Source organism: Panthera uncia (assembly GCF_023721935.1).
Source record: "Panthera uncia isolate 11264 chromosome C1 unlocalized genomic scaffold, Puncia_PCG_1.0 HiC_scaffold_3, whole genome shotgun sequence".
NCBI classification, from domain to species: Eukaryota; Metazoa; Chordata; class Mammalia; order Carnivora; family Felidae; genus Panthera; species Panthera uncia.
In genome coordinates, this window is record NW_026057584.1 from 42,998,541 (window position 1) to 43,016,215 (window position 17,675).

General features: G+C 41.6%; 1 protein-coding gene across 4 annotated transcripts in view; it reads right to left on the reverse strand.

Moving 5' to 3' along the window:
- Positions 1-17,675, reverse strand: part of MYO1B (myosin IB) — a 187,025-nt gene that overhangs the window by 97,583 nt on the left and 71,767 nt on the right. For all 4 annotated transcript variants that reach the window (XM_049615267.1, XM_049615266.1, XM_049615264.1 and 1 more), the window contains exon 4: positions 3,541-3,635. In XM_049615267.1, the coding sequence (XP_049471224.1) occupies positions 3,541-3,635 (95 nt within the window). The remainder of the gene's footprint in view (positions 1-3,540; positions 3,636-17,675) is intronic.

Sequence of the window (17,675 nt, forward strand, 5' to 3'; positions counted from 1 at the left end):
ATGTGAGGAAACAGATAGAAGGTTCTCACCAGGAACCAAATCAGCAGGAACCTTGATATTGGATATCCCAGCCTCCACGACTTAAAAATAAATGTCTGGGGGCTCCTGGGTGGCTCAGTAGGTTAAGTGTCTTGACTTCGGCTCAGGTCATGATCTGGCAGTCCGTGGGTTCAAGCCCTGCATCAGACTCTGCTGACGACTCGGCGCGTGGAGCTGCTTCAGATTCTATAGCTCCCTCTCTCTCTGCCCCTTCCCTGCTCTCTCACTCTCTTAAAACTAAATAAACATTAAAAAAGAAAGAAAGAAAGAAAATGAAATATCTGTTGTTTAGGCCACCCTGTCTATGGTATGCTGTTAAAGCAGGCTGAACTGGCTAAGAAAAGTGGGGACTCTAGAGCTATATATACTACTTGTGCTCAAAATCTCATCTCTGCCATTTACTCACTGGGAAGTTTGGGCAACTTGGTTAACCTTTGTGTGGCTCAATTTCCCCATGATAAAAATGGGGGTAAGAAGAATACTTCTATGTGTAACACACTAAAGCACAATGCCCAGCACAATGGAAATACTTATGTGGGACAGCCACCCTTATTACCCAGTGGCATGGCAGTGGTTCTACGGGAGGGAACAGAATCAGAATTTGTCAGTTTCACAAGAGGCTATTAACAATGGTCTAAATTTATAAAAATAAAGATTCCATCAGTAAGCTTAAAATAACTTTGTTGGACAACACTAGATTGAGCACATCTGACCTACCAGAAGCTGACATACAAGAAACCTACAGTATCTTGCCTGATGGGAAGACTGGTAAGACTCAATACATACACTATATTATATTAACAGAAGCCTGGTATCCATATTAAGAGAGCTAACAGTTTCCCCCATAACCAAGACCAAGCTTGAAGTATTTATTCGGTTTATTTCTCTCCTTGGGATGTAATTTTATGAGGCATTCTGACAAACAGGGATCATTCCAGAATAATATGACCATGATAGTGAGGGTTTTGAGAATGAGATCTGATCGTATTATATGCTCTTATAAGTACCCCGTACTTTTCCTTTTCTATATAAACTACGTGTATCCATGCGACATAGGTATATGTGTATATACAGTACCCATACTTGTGTACATGCACATGTAACAGAGTGCTATTGTCTATCTCCTGCACTAGATTACAAATTCAATAAGGACAAGGATGGTGTCTGGCTCACCAACGTGTCACTAGTACTTAGTACAGTACTTTCACCTTATTAGTATTCCTTTAAGGTACTCAAAAATTACTTCCTGGATGAATGAGTAAATGAATGTGCATCACACAGGAAATTTTTGAAGGCCAAGGATGTTTAGACCTAGCAAGCTATGATGGATGACTTCAAATAACCGAATGACTGTCCTATAGAAAAGAAAGTACACTAATTTGGGAAGGTTCCAGACTGCAGAGTTAAGGCCACTAGGTAGAGGCAGAATTCAAATCTAGGTAAGAAAGAACTTGTGATAGCTGAATCTGTATGACAAATTTAGCAGGTTGCTTTACAAAGCAGTGAGTCCTCGAGGTGGCTCAGTCAGTTAAGCATCCAACTTCGGCTCAGGTCATGATCTCATGGTTAGTGGGTTCGAGCTCCGCATCGGGCTCTGTGCGGACAGCTCAGCCTGAAGCCTGCTTCAGATTCTCTGTCTCCCTCTCTATCTGCCCATCCCCTGCTCATGCTCTCTCTCTCTAAAATAAACAAACAATTAAAAAAATTGAAAACAAAACAAAGCAGTGATCCCTCCATCACCACAAAACAAGGGAGTTTGGGGGAGCCTGGGTGGCTCAGTTGGTTAAGCATCTGACTTGGGCTCAGGTCATAATCTCACGGTTCATGAGTTCAAGCCCTGCATGGGGCTTTCTGCTGCCAATGCAGAGCCTGCTTCAGATCCTCTGTTTCTCTCTCTCTCTCTCTCTCTCTCTGCCCCTCCTTTGCTTGTGCGCATGTGCTCTCTCTCTCCCTCCCCTTCAAAATTAAATAAACATTTAAAAAACTTAAAAAACAAAAAAAGAAAATAAAACAAGGAGCTTGGCAGTTCTATGGGAAGGACCCTACAGTAGGTAGTCTACACCCACAATCCTTTCTAACCATACAAGACTGGGTCTTCTGTTACTTTACCTTCTTACATGCCAGTCTTTTCCTATTTCTGCCCATCCAGGGCCTAGAACCTCGCAAAGGAAGTGTGTACTTGCTATCTCTCTAAAGTACTCTAGGTAGTTGGATACACTTATCTACACTGGGGGCAGGGAGGGAATACTCCTAAAGAGAGCGGAGGAAGGAACAGGTGCAGAAGGGAAAGCCCTCTCAGAGCCAATAGTGAGATTTTAAAGGCGCACATCTTAGGAGGGGCTCATTTCAGTCAGTTGACTGAAATATCCATGGGCAACTTTCTTAATAATCAGAGACTCAAAGTATGCTAATCTAATCACTTCATAGCCAAGCAAAGTACAAACATTTAAATCCCAATCTGGCAAACTAGTAGAATCATCAGAATCTTGTGTATAAAACAAGAACATTTTACAGATAAAATCGTGAAAATACCATCTCCCTCACCATTCTCCTTCTTCAGGGCTTAGCACTTCCATCAGAGAAGCTCACTGACAACAGCAGTTTCAACCTGTCCCAGTCTGGACTCAGAGAGCACAGCTCTTTCGGACCTTTTCCAGGTGGCTGGGCATCATGTGTGAAATCACTTTTCACTCGAGAACATCAATCATACAAATTGTTTTTATTAAAAGCACATGAAAAACAGCACAATCTCTCCACTCGAGGGTTTGTTTTATGGAACGGTGCCAATCCATCTAACAATATATAGAAAAATCTTGGGGCTCAGTAGGGTTGAGCATCTGACTTCGGCACAGGGCATGATATCACGGTTCATGAGTTCAAGCCCCACACTGGGCTTTGCACTGATAATGCAGAGCCTGCTTTGGATTCTCTGTCTCCCTCTCTCTGCCCCTCCCCAGCTGATGCTCTCCCTCTCTCTCAAAAATAAACAAACACTTAAATAAAGAAATAAATGTAAAAATATATAGAAATACTCAATTCGTTAGGCTTCAAAGACTTTATTCTAGAGTGAAATTAAGCATCTTTCTGGTGCCTTCCCTCCTCACTCTTTAGCAGAGATAAGATATGCCTGTGGTCTCCCAAAGCCCAAACAATTTGTCATTCCTCAGAAGTGGTAAGACTTCACAGGTCTGGTGTCTTACGGGAAAGGTAAGAGACCCTGAAGCGCTCAGACTGCACCAGAAGATCCAGAATCCAGAAACAGACTCCCATATTGGTTGAAATCCCTTTGACAGGTACCTGTTTCGTCATGTGAGAGATGGGGTAAGTCCTTCCCAGAGAACATTCCATGATCCGAATCAGCAGCCTCCCACAAAGGAGCGGTCACAGTGGCCCGGTGCAGCTTCATGCTAATGAGGCCCCCGCCCTCTTTGCTATACCATCATCTGTGCAGCACTGACCTTCTACAGAGGAGAAAGGAAGGTAGGCTGGGGCTGGCCTTACCTGTTTTTCCTGCTCCGCTTTCCCCGGTAATGAGAATACATTGGTCTTTATCTTGATCTCTTAGGGACCTGTATGCTTCATCTGACAGGGCAAAGCTGTAGGGCAGAATGGGAGAGAAGTCCTTAAAATTCAGCTCATTATTCATGTGTTTATGAGATGTAACTAGAGGCTCTTTAAAGGACACTGATATGCTGCAGATAGAAAGCCGAGACGTCAGATTTTATTTCCTTCAAATTCTTAAAGGAAATAAATAAACCCATCCATCCTTGTGGCCCATGGTCCCTTTTCCTTCACATCCTCTAGTAAACAAAGTGGTACTGACTTACCGTCCTCTAAAGATATGCTTTATTTAACCCACATGTGATACTTATGGTTCATTTTATTAAAATCTTGGCAATTCAGAGAACCAAGAAGAAAATGTCGCATCACATGCCCAACACTGGATGATGCAGTGGTTTTCAGGACAATACACTGGAATTTCAAAAAAATTTTTTTGAATGTTAGAAAAAGTTCTATCAAATGCCAAATGGCTGATACTACCATCATTGAGCTAAATACAGAACTACTGCCTTCACAAACAGATAACAAACTATAATGCCCACCAGAGGCAAGTAGGACCATGGGTCGGCCAGGGGTCTGCTCCAGTCCTAGGCCCTCAAGCTCCTCACAGGGCCCTGTGCTGACAACAGGGCCCCCTATCAAGACCAGGCCAGTCCCCAGGTTGATCTTCCTTGCCTCAAAATTTATAAATAAGGTAAAATTTGCCCCCTCCAGCTAAATGAAAAATAATTGTTTGGGTTTCTTTTTTTTTTAATGTTTACTTTTTTATTCTGAGAGAGAGCATGAGCAGGGGAGGGGCAGAGAGAAGCCCAAGCAGGCTCCACACTGTCAGTGCAGAGCCCGATGCGGGGCTTGATCTCACGATCAAGTGAGACCATGACCTGAGCTGATACCAAGAGTCAGACGCTCATCTGACTGAGCCACCCAGGCGTCCTTAACTGAGAAATAATTTTGACAATATGATACTGTATTTAAAACAGGGGCTCCTGGGTGGCTCAGTTGGTTGAGCTTCTGACTCTTGATTTCAGCTCAGCTCCTGATCCCAGGGTTGTGTGATCGAGCCCTGAGCAGGGACTCCTCACTGTGTGTGTAGCCTGCTTAAGATCCTTTCTCTCTGTCTCTGTCTCTCTCTCTCTCTCAAACTGGAAAAAAAAAAAAAAAAAAAAAAAAAAAAAGGTAAAGCCCTATTCATTTATCAACAAGTATTTATCAAGAGTCTACCTTGTATAAAGAACATGCTGGAAATATAAAGGTAAGCTAGACTCAGCCCTTTTCCAGGAATTCTCGGTCAAAAGCAGGGGAGAGAGATACAAATAGAAAACAGCAACCCAACAAGTTAAGAGCAATGAGAAAGATATGTGCACAACATTGCAGAACAAGACAGGGGCCCAAGGGGATGGGGAAGGGAGCCGCAGATTCTTCAGAAGTAGGAAAACCAGTCCTAAGGAATACATTAACAAGGCTAAGGGCTTTTAGGCAAAAAAGCAAAAAACAAAATAATCGAGAGTGTGGATGTTCCTTCTTGCTGGAAGGCAGAACATAAAGAAGGGGTGAGCAATGAGCCAGGGAGATAGATGGGCAGACTCCAAATTGGAGCAGAGATGATAAGGTTGCCACACTCCGGGACTGTAAGCAGGAGAGTGGCAGGATCGGGTAGGATTCAGGTAGTAATTAGAGCTAAAAATGGCAACCTTACCAGCACTGTCTCCAAGCCCTTCATATTTAATCATTTTAACTCAAACTACTAAGGGCAAGTTATTATTAATCCCACTTCCCGATGATAAAACCGTGGCACAAAATAAAGACCTAATTTGCCAAGGTTCCACTGCCGATGGGATACAGTAGAGCCAGAACTGATCCCTGCTCCTGACCACTGGGACAGCCTGGCGCTTCATGGTCAGCAGGGCCACAAGAGTGCATAGGAGACCAATCTGGAGTAAGGAACACCAGTGAAGGGCTGGCGATACGGGGAGAGTTTACATTTCACTGACCAGACCACAGAAAGCCTTTCAGTCAACGACCGGCTTTTCTTGAAACGGTGAGTAGGAGCATCATTAATACTGACAATTTACTGAGCAGGATGAAGTGCTCATATTCATAATCAGATTTGATCCTTAAAACAGCTCTATGAAGTAAACGCTGGCCTCCTTGAGGATAAATGATCCAACTCAGACCGAGAAATGACACAACGTGTCCGTGACCCCTTTCCCAGAACAGTCATAACTTGAACCTGGAAATACTGTGTACCACATTCTTCCCTTCTTGTCACATCCTCTTAGGGCTATCTGTGATCTCATCTTCTGGCAGAGCTACTGTGGGACCTCAAAGAGCCACCATGAGCCTTATTCTGTCACCATCATTTCAATGAATCCAATCCCTTGCCCATAATAAGTATATTCTTGAAAGCATTTGTTGAATGAACGTATGAATATGAAAAGAGAAAGGAAAAAATAATGGAACTATCTGGCACAAGGGACTTTTTTGAGTAGCAGGTGGCTTTAACTCATTTATATGACCAGTGCACGGGGTGATCTTCTGCCCAGCAGGTCTTACCCTCTCCTCAAATCCCTCTCAGCTATTCCCTATCTAACCAGCACCTTGCTCACCCCCTTAGACCACTCAGCGGGGCTCCTCCTTCTCTTGTGTTCTCTGATGTCCTCAGGTAAAAACAAGCATGCCCCTGCGCACACCAATACACAGTAAGGACAGTGAAAAATACAATGACTGTGGGAACAGAAGACACCCTGGGTAGGATTCTCTAGGCCCGGGATCCACAATTCCCCACCTACATGACCGTGAGGCCAGTCCCTCACCCTGGCTGCATGGCAGTCTCTTCACGTGCCAATTGGAGAACAGAGCCACATACCACATACTTCAGCTTAGAAGGTTAAAGAAAGGTGTATAAAAGCTCTGGAAGTGTTATAAAGCCCTAAATAAATGTGTGAATTCTTTCTGTGCTACAATCAGTTATGTACACATCTTCCCAACCCCTACCAGGAGGTAAGCTCCTCTAGGGCACCGCCTTTTTTCTAGTTAATCTTTGTGCCGTCCGGCAGAGTTACAAGCATAAGACGCCAAAAATACGCAAATAGGAAAGAATAGATGAGTGAATTCTCTCCAAATATCAACAAAGTAAGTCACTATTGGAGTGAGCCCCGCAGAATGGTAAACAGGAAAGTCATTTCTTCTTATGACCTTCATGCAGGAAAGAAAAGCAGAGCTTAGATTTCTTACTAGCTTCACTCTCCCTGCCATTCTTCTCACCTCCAGACAACAGTTCAGAGATGCCACTATCATTATCATCCCTGGCAAGAAATGCAGGAAAACACATTATGGCAAATACAAATGAACTTTTCCTACTATATATACATATATGGTGTGTGTGTATATATACACACACACACACACACATATATATACATATACATATACATATATACATACACATACATATACATACACACACACACACACACACACACACACACACACACACATATATTCACTGTACATATTCACTGACTTCCTCATGGGTTGTTCAACACAAGCCTTTCCTATGCTCCTAAGACTGCAAGTTAGGTTTAAATATTACACCATCAATGATTCAAAATTATTTCTAACATGAATAACAATATATGACTGTGTGTGTGCACACAACACACATAAACACACATACACAAGGCTTTAGAAGATCACCAAATGACCCTGCCATGGGTTTATGTCACATCAAAACACTTATGCTGAATGCTTAGTTTTTTTCTTGTCTGTCCAGACAGAAATAGTTAACTGCTGTCCCCCAAAACTGGGTTTGATTTACAATGGAGTATATTTTAATATAAAGGCTAAAAGGGAGAGTTATTCTTTCGAGACTTTAGACGGCCATGAAAATTTATCAACTGAAGTACTCAAGCACTGGAACAATGGGCTGGGACTGTCGGCACACCCAGCCCAGGCACACTATAAATGCGATCGTATATGTACTTCGTATGAACTCAGACCTTGACTTCACTTATTTAAAAAAATGACCGAAGGGCAGGCCATGAAGGACATAAGCCCTGCCCCCCGCCTTGTTCTCGTCCTCTCCGGCAACATTAGCAGGTACCCATCACCACGGCCAACATTTATAACTATAAACTGAAACCACATGCCAGTCTTCCAAACCACTCTGTAATTAAGGAACCTAAATAAATCTTTAGAAAAGTTTTTCCTTCAAAACACTTGTGACCCATATGCTTCACATTATTTTGTGAGCATGTCAGCATTGTTATTTACCACACACAGATTGAATGGTTTATTATAACGCAGTGACGATAACGTCAGGGGCAAGCATGGGTTTGATGCCACCACATCAAGAGCGTGGGTTTCACCCACTTCTTCTGTCTTCTAGTTGAGCTCTAAGAATAGAGACAGCCTGACGCTTGAAAGCAAGTCCCCCCTTCATTTCCAGGTCAGCTGCACAGCTGTTAGCTGAGAGCCAAACTTTCCCGAACACCACCACGCATGCTCACGGCACATTTCCAAACAGCTGAGCTGTATGTATCTCTTGCTTTTCAGTTTTAGATGTTTGGTTTGGGTCATCTGTTATTTTCTGTCGGGGCGCAACGTTGGGTTGCACGTTGAAAAATTAAGTAGCCGGTACGTATGCTTCTCCTCCATCTTATTTCTGCTCAGAATGTCCATCTCCACAGCGGTTCTGCTTTTATGGTCATCAAAGGTGACAGCAGGGCTTTTTTCCCCAAAACTCTAGGCTCTCCACCCTGCCACCTGCTTTCTAAGTTTATTTCATCTACAATGCAAAGCAGGAAAGATGTCACACGAAATACATCACCACCACTACCTAAAGCCAATGTTCTTCCAAGCAGATCTCTATTTTTCACTGTCTCTGGCTCCCTCATAATGAGTCGCTTGAGATCTTTTCCCCAAAACAGTCTGATCCATTTCGTTAGTTTGTTATCTCCATTAGCCAAAGTTCAGCAGAACAAAATTTGTCTAAGAAAACTCTACTGAATGTACGAAACTGTTACTACCTATTTGTTTCATGTCATTTTCTTCAAAAGCTCTCAAGACGGTATTCCCTTTCACCTAATCCTGAATTCTAGAATATTTTAGAATCATACTAGGGAAATTCTGCTTCTGATTTTAACCCTCTTAAAATCACGTGTCTCAAAATTCTCATCTACAATTTAGATCTACAAATCTCAACTATTTCTTCTCTTTCTAGCTCTGGCTCAGCCGTACGTTCTTCTAAAATTACATAACAAAAAAAAATTAATAAGTGTTTTTTTAAAAATTCCTAACCTTCAAGTGTTCCACCAATTTCTAACTTCATACTGAACTCCATTCAAGGGCTGAGACAGTCCACGAGAAGAACAGGGGAGAAAAGGAAAAGGAGAAAGGGAATTATGTGTGGAGTGTATTACATGGAAACGTTGAGGCTTGTTGATTTGTTGGCTTATTATTTTTTTAATATAATTTATTGTCAAATTGGCTTACATACAACACCCAGTGCTCATCCCAACCAAGTGCCCTCCTCAGTGTTGGCCTTCCATGTAAAACATTATTGCAGACATCAATCATTGCCTCTTATTCTTTTTTTTTTTTTATGTTTATTTATTTTTGAAGGAGAGATAGACAGAGAGCAAGCAGGGGAGAGGCAGAGAGAGAGGGAGACACAGAATCTAAATCAGGCTCCAGGCTCTGAGCTCTCAGTACAGAGCCTGATGCAGGGCTCGAACTTACAAGCCGTGAGATCATGACCTGAGCCGACGTCAGACGCCCAACCAACTGAACCCCCCCGGGCGCCCCCCTCCTGTTTGTAATTCAGAAAATGTTCACCCACTTGAAAAATATCACCTTGTTAAGTTAGTGTAATGCTCTACCACCACACATTCATCATATCACATCTGAAGGAAGAATTTCAGGGAAAATAAGTGTTTGTAGTTATTTATTACAAGTTACTATAACTTTTTATCCTGGAAAGCTTTATTGCATTCTTGTCCTATGCCAGACATGGTAACTTAACATATTTTTCACAGTACAGTTATCCTCCATAGCCATGTCATCAGTGAGCATTCCTCATAACTCAAGCCTCAGAACAACAGAAGATAGAGAACAAAAATGAGTCTCTCTTCAAAATAAATACCAGTGGGCAAAATGTACACTATAAGTAAAAAAGGACAGAAGATGAAAACAAACATAAAGAATAGGTTCAGGGGAGATGGATGGTAAATGGACTCAAATGGCTGCAAAGTTCCTTTATTTTACATAAAGTGATACAGTATTAATTCAATAACAGTCCTGAAAGGTGTATTATAATGCCTAGAACAACAACTAAAGTAATAACACAAGAGCTGCAAAGCAACTAAAAAATTAAAATGGAACTCTAAAAAAAAAATCAAATAATCCAAAAAAAGGCAGGAAAAGAGGAATAAACACAGAGGAGACAAACAGAAAATAAATTATTAAAAGGTAGACCTAAATTCAACCATATTAGTAACTACATTAAATGTTAATGGACAAAAATAGTCCAATTAAAGGGCAGAGAATGTTAGAACAGATACAAAAGCAAAATCCACCTATATGTTGCCCATAGGAGCCACATTTAAAATAGGAAGACATAGATAGGCTGAAAGGAAATAAGATTTAAAATAAGCAATTGCTTAAAAATACAATATTGTACTTTTTTTCATATATTTAAACTCAAAGAAGTCCCTAGTTGTCACCTAAGAGGGATGCTATGCAATGGCACAGCATATGGCAGAGAGCAGGTGAGACTTAATTATCTTAAAAATATGAGCTACAATCATTTTTGTAAGAACACTTTTTTTTTAATCAATACTTAATTTTCCAAATTCATAGACATTTGCATATCCTCAACTTAAGTAGCCACACAGCTTTCTTTCGCTACACAATTGGAAAGGGCCTGTTTCTATTAGCTACCAAACAGAAATAATCTCATCAGGGATGAATCATTTTAAGATGACATCTGTTCTAAAGTGACAAAAGTAAAGCATCAAATAAAGCTCAAAAGTCAGGCTTTAAAATAGGCTATGACAAATAGGCACAAAAAAGTTTCTTCTTCCTTTAGAATTACATTGGTTCTTGAAAAATAGACTCCCACAGGATTTTTGTGAAATTCCATAGATTGCTGAGTCAACCTCAATGTACACCTGGTCTCTCACCATTTCTTAATGGGTCAAAAATATTTTTTAATCTTTAACAATCAAAGGTAATCACCAAGGTGACAAAAATCACGGTATCTGAATGTCTTGTATATATAAAATGAGTCACTTGTGTTATAATGTTTTAAGTAACAGCAGAAATCCCTGCGTAATTGGAGAAGAAACTCTCCTTAGAATTTACAAGCACAGCTCTTTATTTCAAAGGTTCAACATGCCAATTATGGAATATAATCTAAAACAAACAGCAAAGATTGCTTTCAAGATTTTAGAAATTTTATTTATAATCCTCCTGTGATGAAGAAGCTTTGAGGTATACACACAGTCTTCTGACCCTATGTGCCTAACCATTATCAAAATCACCATGGAGATCCTCATGTGTTCCCCCCTCTGGGGTCAGCCAGCCATAAGTCACTTCTTCTGGAGACTGATACAAAGGTGGACTGGGCCAAGGGCTAATACTTTTTCAAAGGTGGATTGCAAAACCCAGGTACTGGAGACATGCATTAGGAAGAGACAAGGGGTTTAGAGAGACTAAATTATGCCAGGAAGGAAAAGGACTGGACTTAAGATATGCAAGCAGTGAGGAGGAAACATCTGCTTTCAGGGTCTGGAAGCTGCTGTTTGGAATTTAGTACTAATCCCTTGTGCTGCTCAGGACTTCCTTCTGAAAATGATGCCCTGAGCATGAGATGCCACAGGGGGAAAGCCCTCACTGGGGTAGCATCCTGCTTTGGGTTTGGCAAGCATCTGGAAGCAAAGAGGCTGATTCCCCTTCATCAGTGTTCACTGCTGCAGGGCCTTATCCCTCAAATTAGCGAAGGGTGAATGGTTCCTACTATTCAAGAATGGATCAATGCCCTAATAAGTAAAATGGAAGAGTGTGTGGAGGAAGGGGTTCCCAGGGAGTTCATGGGCACCCATGAGAAAGGAGGCATTGTACTCACCAGGCAAATTCTGAGGACAATGGTGAAGAAAATCTGTCCTCTAGAGGCTTAAAATCTAACAAGAAAGACACTAAAGTCCCCCAAAATGGAGGTGGGAGAAGGTAATAAGCACATCAGCAATCTCCTAAAGATATTCATAAAGGGGAGAAATGACTTTTACTGAGAAGGGTATATCACGGAAAGCTGCAATATCTGAACCCCAAGGCAATATGCAAGGACAGAGGCTGGGAGAACACAGACACCAAGGAGGAAATTATGTTATTTCCCCTGTCCAGAAATTAACAAAACACACCTGATTTAGAGGAAAGAACAAAGAGACAATTAGACTCTTAATTCAAATTCAGTAAGCCCTGCAAGTATTTTTAGTATCCGTTTTAACAAAAGAATACTAACAATCACCCAATTCTCATAAAAATAATTACACAGTTATAATCTATAAAAACAGCCTTTCCTGCTCAAGGTAAACACAATTTAAACAAATTCCCAACACAACTGTTCCCAAGCCTTTTGGAAAAATGGATTATTTCAACTAATCTCATAGTCAGCTTTTATGACTTTATTACAGGCAACTAAATCCTGGAAAAAGTTATCCCAAGAGAAGTTACTCCAAAGACCTTCCTAATCACCCATAGGACTCAATGTTTTACTCATTAAAGTAAACAGAATGACTTCACATTCTTAAGATGCTAACTGATTTTCCAGATAGATGTTCCTTACTGATTTAAGGCCTAAAAATGTGCACCTTCTGTGTGTCTTTGTCTAACTTGGAACAGATACTGTGATCTAAGGTACCTCACGTCACCATCCCAAATAGTTAAGTCAATTCAGTGAAGTGAACCTTTCAGGTTTACAACATTCAAATATAAACCTGTATCGTTTAACTTGGATGGCCCCTCAGTGCCTGCTATGGACACAGGATGCAATGAGGCAGAGTCTCAGCTTTCCTCCAAGAGAAGCGGGAAACATAGGGATACTTGTCTACAGTAGAAGACACTATGCTGGGGGCCTTTCGTGGAGCCATGCACTGAATGAAGAAGTGTAGCGAAATCTGGCTGTGGCCATCACAGAAGGACTGGATGGAGACGGCATCTGAATGGGAACCCCAAGTACACACTGCTTTATTTCTTTAAAAATGCACAGAGGAGAGGGAGTGAGCAGTAGTGGGAGGTTACCAATTTCTTCAAGCGTTGGTCTGTGCTTCCAGCCCACGGAGCTGCACAGATGATGTTTGTAAAGCACCCTGAACAGTGTCTGAAATGGAGCAGGCACTCAGGAAAGGACTGGAGGGCCAGCTGGGGCCAAGTTTGCATGTTTAAAGAATCGAGGTCACAAATCAATTCACATTTTGGAAAGCGAGATCTGCCACCATTTCATAGAGTGAATGCAAAATTCAATGAAATCAACAAATATTACCAAGATGCCTGATAATAAATAGACACATGTATATATACATACACACACACACACACACACACACACACACAGACCACTGTGCATATGCAATGAAACATCTGGGTTTGCACACGTTATTACAGAGAAAAGGAAGTAAATACGTAAAATAATAATAATGATAATAATAATTATTATTATATTACTACGGTTATTAGCTAAATTCACTTCATGATACCATAAAGGAGGAAACATTTTGGAAATAATTTTAAGAGAATTCAGTATTCATTTATTCAATAAGCATTCTGTGTGCAGGCAGAGGAATACATGTGACATCAACCCTACCCTTGCACACTCCAGGTAGAGAAATCATCTACTATCTAACTAGATAATAATCTAATCATTTGAGGACAGGTCATTTGGTCTGTGGCTTACTTAAAAACAGCAACAAAACCTTTCTCTAAAGCATGAGGGATACTGGTACCAGGAAAAACATTTTTTGAATTAAAATTTTGCTTGACTCATCCAGATATCCAACACCTTTCAAATCCACCCCTTCCTTTCCTCCCCATCACCAGTTTTTATTGCCTTAGACAAGTTCCTCACTTCTGGCCTGAGCATCAGTAACTCCTAAAGGGGCCTTCTATAACCAGGCAAGATATTTTCACAAGCCATCCTGATACGATACTGTTAAAATATAATGTCATTTTTATTACCATGACTTTCTTTATTCCTAATCCTGTCCTCACTGCAGCCAGGTTTGACTACTTGCTTTTAGGTGTTTCTGTAACCAGGTTTGTTAAAGCTTGCTTCTGTAAAGCAAAATTGTATCATTGCTGTCTTCTAAAACTATGATTCTATGGAGTATTCTCCATTTTAAGTATCACCCACTTACATTGTTTAGGCATCAGAGAGAAGTGTTAGATACATGTTGGAGGATTTCCTAGGAATCTGGACTCAAGTGATCCTTGTGGCCCAGAGATTCCCTTCCCTCCCACACCCCCAATGTTTTAATATGGGGTTTAAAATCTACTCCAATCTTTGCAAATTCAGCACATAAACAAAATGCAGGAACCTTTCCTCCGGGCTTCCATATGGAAAACAAATGAGTCCATTATTACACAGTCAAATCCACGTCTCAAATTAAAAAAAAAAAAAAAAAAAAGAAACTGAGTGATTGAAAGAGGGAAATCAGAGGACCACAAATCAGACCATGAAGAACTCCCCCACTCCACGACCCCCCCACCCCCATAGTCCCACACAGGCTTTACCCCTGGGATGACTGATGGCCCTCTCCAAAAGGTCCCAGGGTGGGGAACCAAGGGATGACTACTGCTCATTGGGTATGTCTTCCAGACGGTTCTCACTCCCCCTCTCCCTCCCTTACCCCAGTTTTGGTCCTCACCCAGGAGGAAGGGACTTCCATGATAAGGTAAGAAAGAAAGGCTCAAGATGCCAGAAGATCTGTTCTACACAGTAGTTACTGTTTCTTACATGTTGCATTTTTCTTTTAAGGCTGAAACGTTTGTCACTTTAAAATGGCTTCAAAGTGGCCACATAAGAATGGGTAAATCAAAAATACCACACGCCACTCCGCCTGCAGGCTGGCTTCCCTGCAACCCTCCTCCTTCTAAAATGCTAACGGGTCACTCCCTCCTGGACGCACTCCCCTGGCTCTCCACCACTCTGGCAGAGAGGGGTCCAGAACTCTCACAGGAAATGATGCAACAGCAATGCTTTGAGCTTCTGCTGGAGGAAGATTTAACGTTGATCCAGAAGAAGTGCCCTAACACTCCCAAAAGGATCGAATACAACTCCTGTATTATTCCATCCCACAAAAGCACAGCTCCAAAGTGAACTCAAATACAGAGCCCTCAAACATCTGCTTTCAAGTACTTTAAGCCATGTCACACTGTCTGCAGAGTGGCCGCAAGAAAATGACATGTCACATACACAGATCACATATTTATTTGAGAAACACTGCAATCTGCAAGCAGGCAGCATTTACTGCCACGTGTCTGGGGCGGGGGGGGGGGGGGGGGAGCTATCTGATAAAGGCGTTGTCATTAGAGACCAACCTTGGAAAAAACTAAGAATAAAGTCCTGAAAGCCAGCAGCAACCATCCCCTATCAGCTAGGGAGGGGCGAGAGACCCTAGATGAGAACAGACTGTGCCTAAGGCATTCTGGATACAAATACTGGGTCCTTGAGAGCTATGCATAGTGCTGCTGGATGTTTTTGTTACAGAATATAAGCTCAAGACAAGCTTCTATCTTCAACACAAAATCTTGAACTTAAAAACTTCCTTCGTGGGTGTCTCGACTGGTTTCTGGTTACCCAGAGAGGTAAAGCAGTTTCTCACACAGGATCTAGTCTCTAGGAGCTTTGGTTTTCATGGGTGTGTGATGCATGAAAAAGCAAGCAAGATCCTTCCCAGGAGCTAGTCTAGCTCTCTTTCCAAATGGTTCATTTCCTTCTTGGCTCCTCATCTGCCCAACTGCCCCCACCAAATACCCTCTTCCCTGGAAACCCTGGATGATTCCCCTTGTTCCAGGAGCTCCCTGACTCTATACCTGCAAAATCCCATTTATACATGTATTATACCCCCAGCGTGTTTTAATTTTTGGACCTTTTTTTATTACAGTTTCTCTCCCTTGAGAGCAGGAATTATGACTCACCATCTCAGTGCCTGACATATATGCTCAGAATAAATTTGCATAATGAATCCTAACAGTCCTTTCTCCTAGTCACGCAAAAAAAAAAAAAAAAAAAAAAAAAAAAAAGGACAAAAATTAATTTATGGCATTTTCAGAGTCTGTGTTTGCTTACCAACTATTTATAAAAAAAAAAAAACCTAATAAGGGAGAAATCAAGAGAACTGTTACTCGAGTATGCATATGTAAGTGCACATTCATATCTTTACAAGAAAGAACTCTATGGATTTAAAATACTCAAAGAAGAAAAAGAAAGTTAAAGGGAAACTTCATGCTTGCCAGCTGAAATTCTTCATTTAGGTTATGTTTTAGCATTCGGCACTTCTCTCTGATGCTGGTTTGTGCAGGTTCTGTTTGAAGGCACAGGCAAAATGATCACCTAAAATCTTCTGCTTTAGAAAGGCAAAGTGTGATTATATTTGCACTCCAGAATCTTGCCAGTTCCTAAACTAACAGGCAAAAGCAGTCATCTCTAGGGCTAGCTGTGAGAATATCTTGCTCCTACCCTTCCTAGAGACCCACCTGATATGACCTCTCTTCTCTAAAGTGTGTACAGTCGCTTCTCTAGGTCCCTGCTGAGCAAATTATCATGTTTATCCTAACTTCCTTCCCGAGTTAGATAGCCACTAGCTACCTAGTGCCTACAACCAGCCAGGAACTGACCCAGCATCACAGGGTATAAAAATGAAAATGGAGCTGTCTCTGCTCTCCAGACTCTCAAGTTCAAGCCTCTCCCTCCACCATGGCCTCTTGAGAGTCGCACGCATCACAGACCCCTTCTGGCCCCCAAACAAGTTCATCTCCTCCCTGGAAGAAGGCACACAGTTAATGTCCTGAAATTTATGTTCTTCAGGACAGATTTTCTGCACCAAGAAAAAAATCACTGGGACTTGCAGAGGTGAGGCACTCAACATTTCTGTTAGATTAATAAACCAACAAATCTTCAAAAACTCCTCACATTAAATCTTCATAACTCAAACGAGTAGAAACAATGCCTGGAAAACCTGTGATAATATCCTTCTGCTCCTCTCCATGTATCTTTCTCGCCACTGAGATCTGGCATAATAGTGAATCCAACTCATTCATTCATTCATTCATCCATTCATTCATTCATTTGAGAGGGAGCATGAGCATGCACACACAAGTGAGGGAAGGGGGAAGGGGGAAGGGAGTGGGGGAGGGAGGGAGGGAGGGAGGGAGGGAGAGAGAGAGAGAGAGAGAGAGAGAGAGAGAATATCTAAAGCAGGCTCCACCCGGTCAGTGCAGAGCTCTAAACGACCCTGAGGTCATGATCTGAGCCAAAATCAAGAGTCCAACACTTAACCCACTGAGCCACTCAAGCACCCTGAATCCAACCAATTTAGTGACAGGTCCTAGAATGATGGCAAATAACCCTTGCTGGAGCTTTCTATATGCCTATAGCAGGCTTAGGACAGAAAAGAAAATCTACAATATGTGGAACAAAGGCACACCCCTCAGGTTTCAGAACTGCAAACATAGTGGAGGATGACTTCTCTACAATTTGTATAAACAGTCATTCAAATAGGGAATCCCGATTCCTAAAGATATTTAATGTACCTAACCTTATGGCTAAGGTTTAAAAAAAAGAAAACACACACATGCACACCCACATGCACATGCACATATGTAACTGCTCTCCCCTCGTATATGTACTTCAAAAACCTACTGACTGAGAAAATACCAATGTCTGCAATCACTCTCCAGGCCTGAAGACTGGAACCATGTCTATATCTTAACACAGTTGCTTCATAACCATCATAAACTAGTTCTAGTCTAGGGAATTTTCTATTTATCATGTGTTACGGTCCACCTCTCTACAGAGAGGA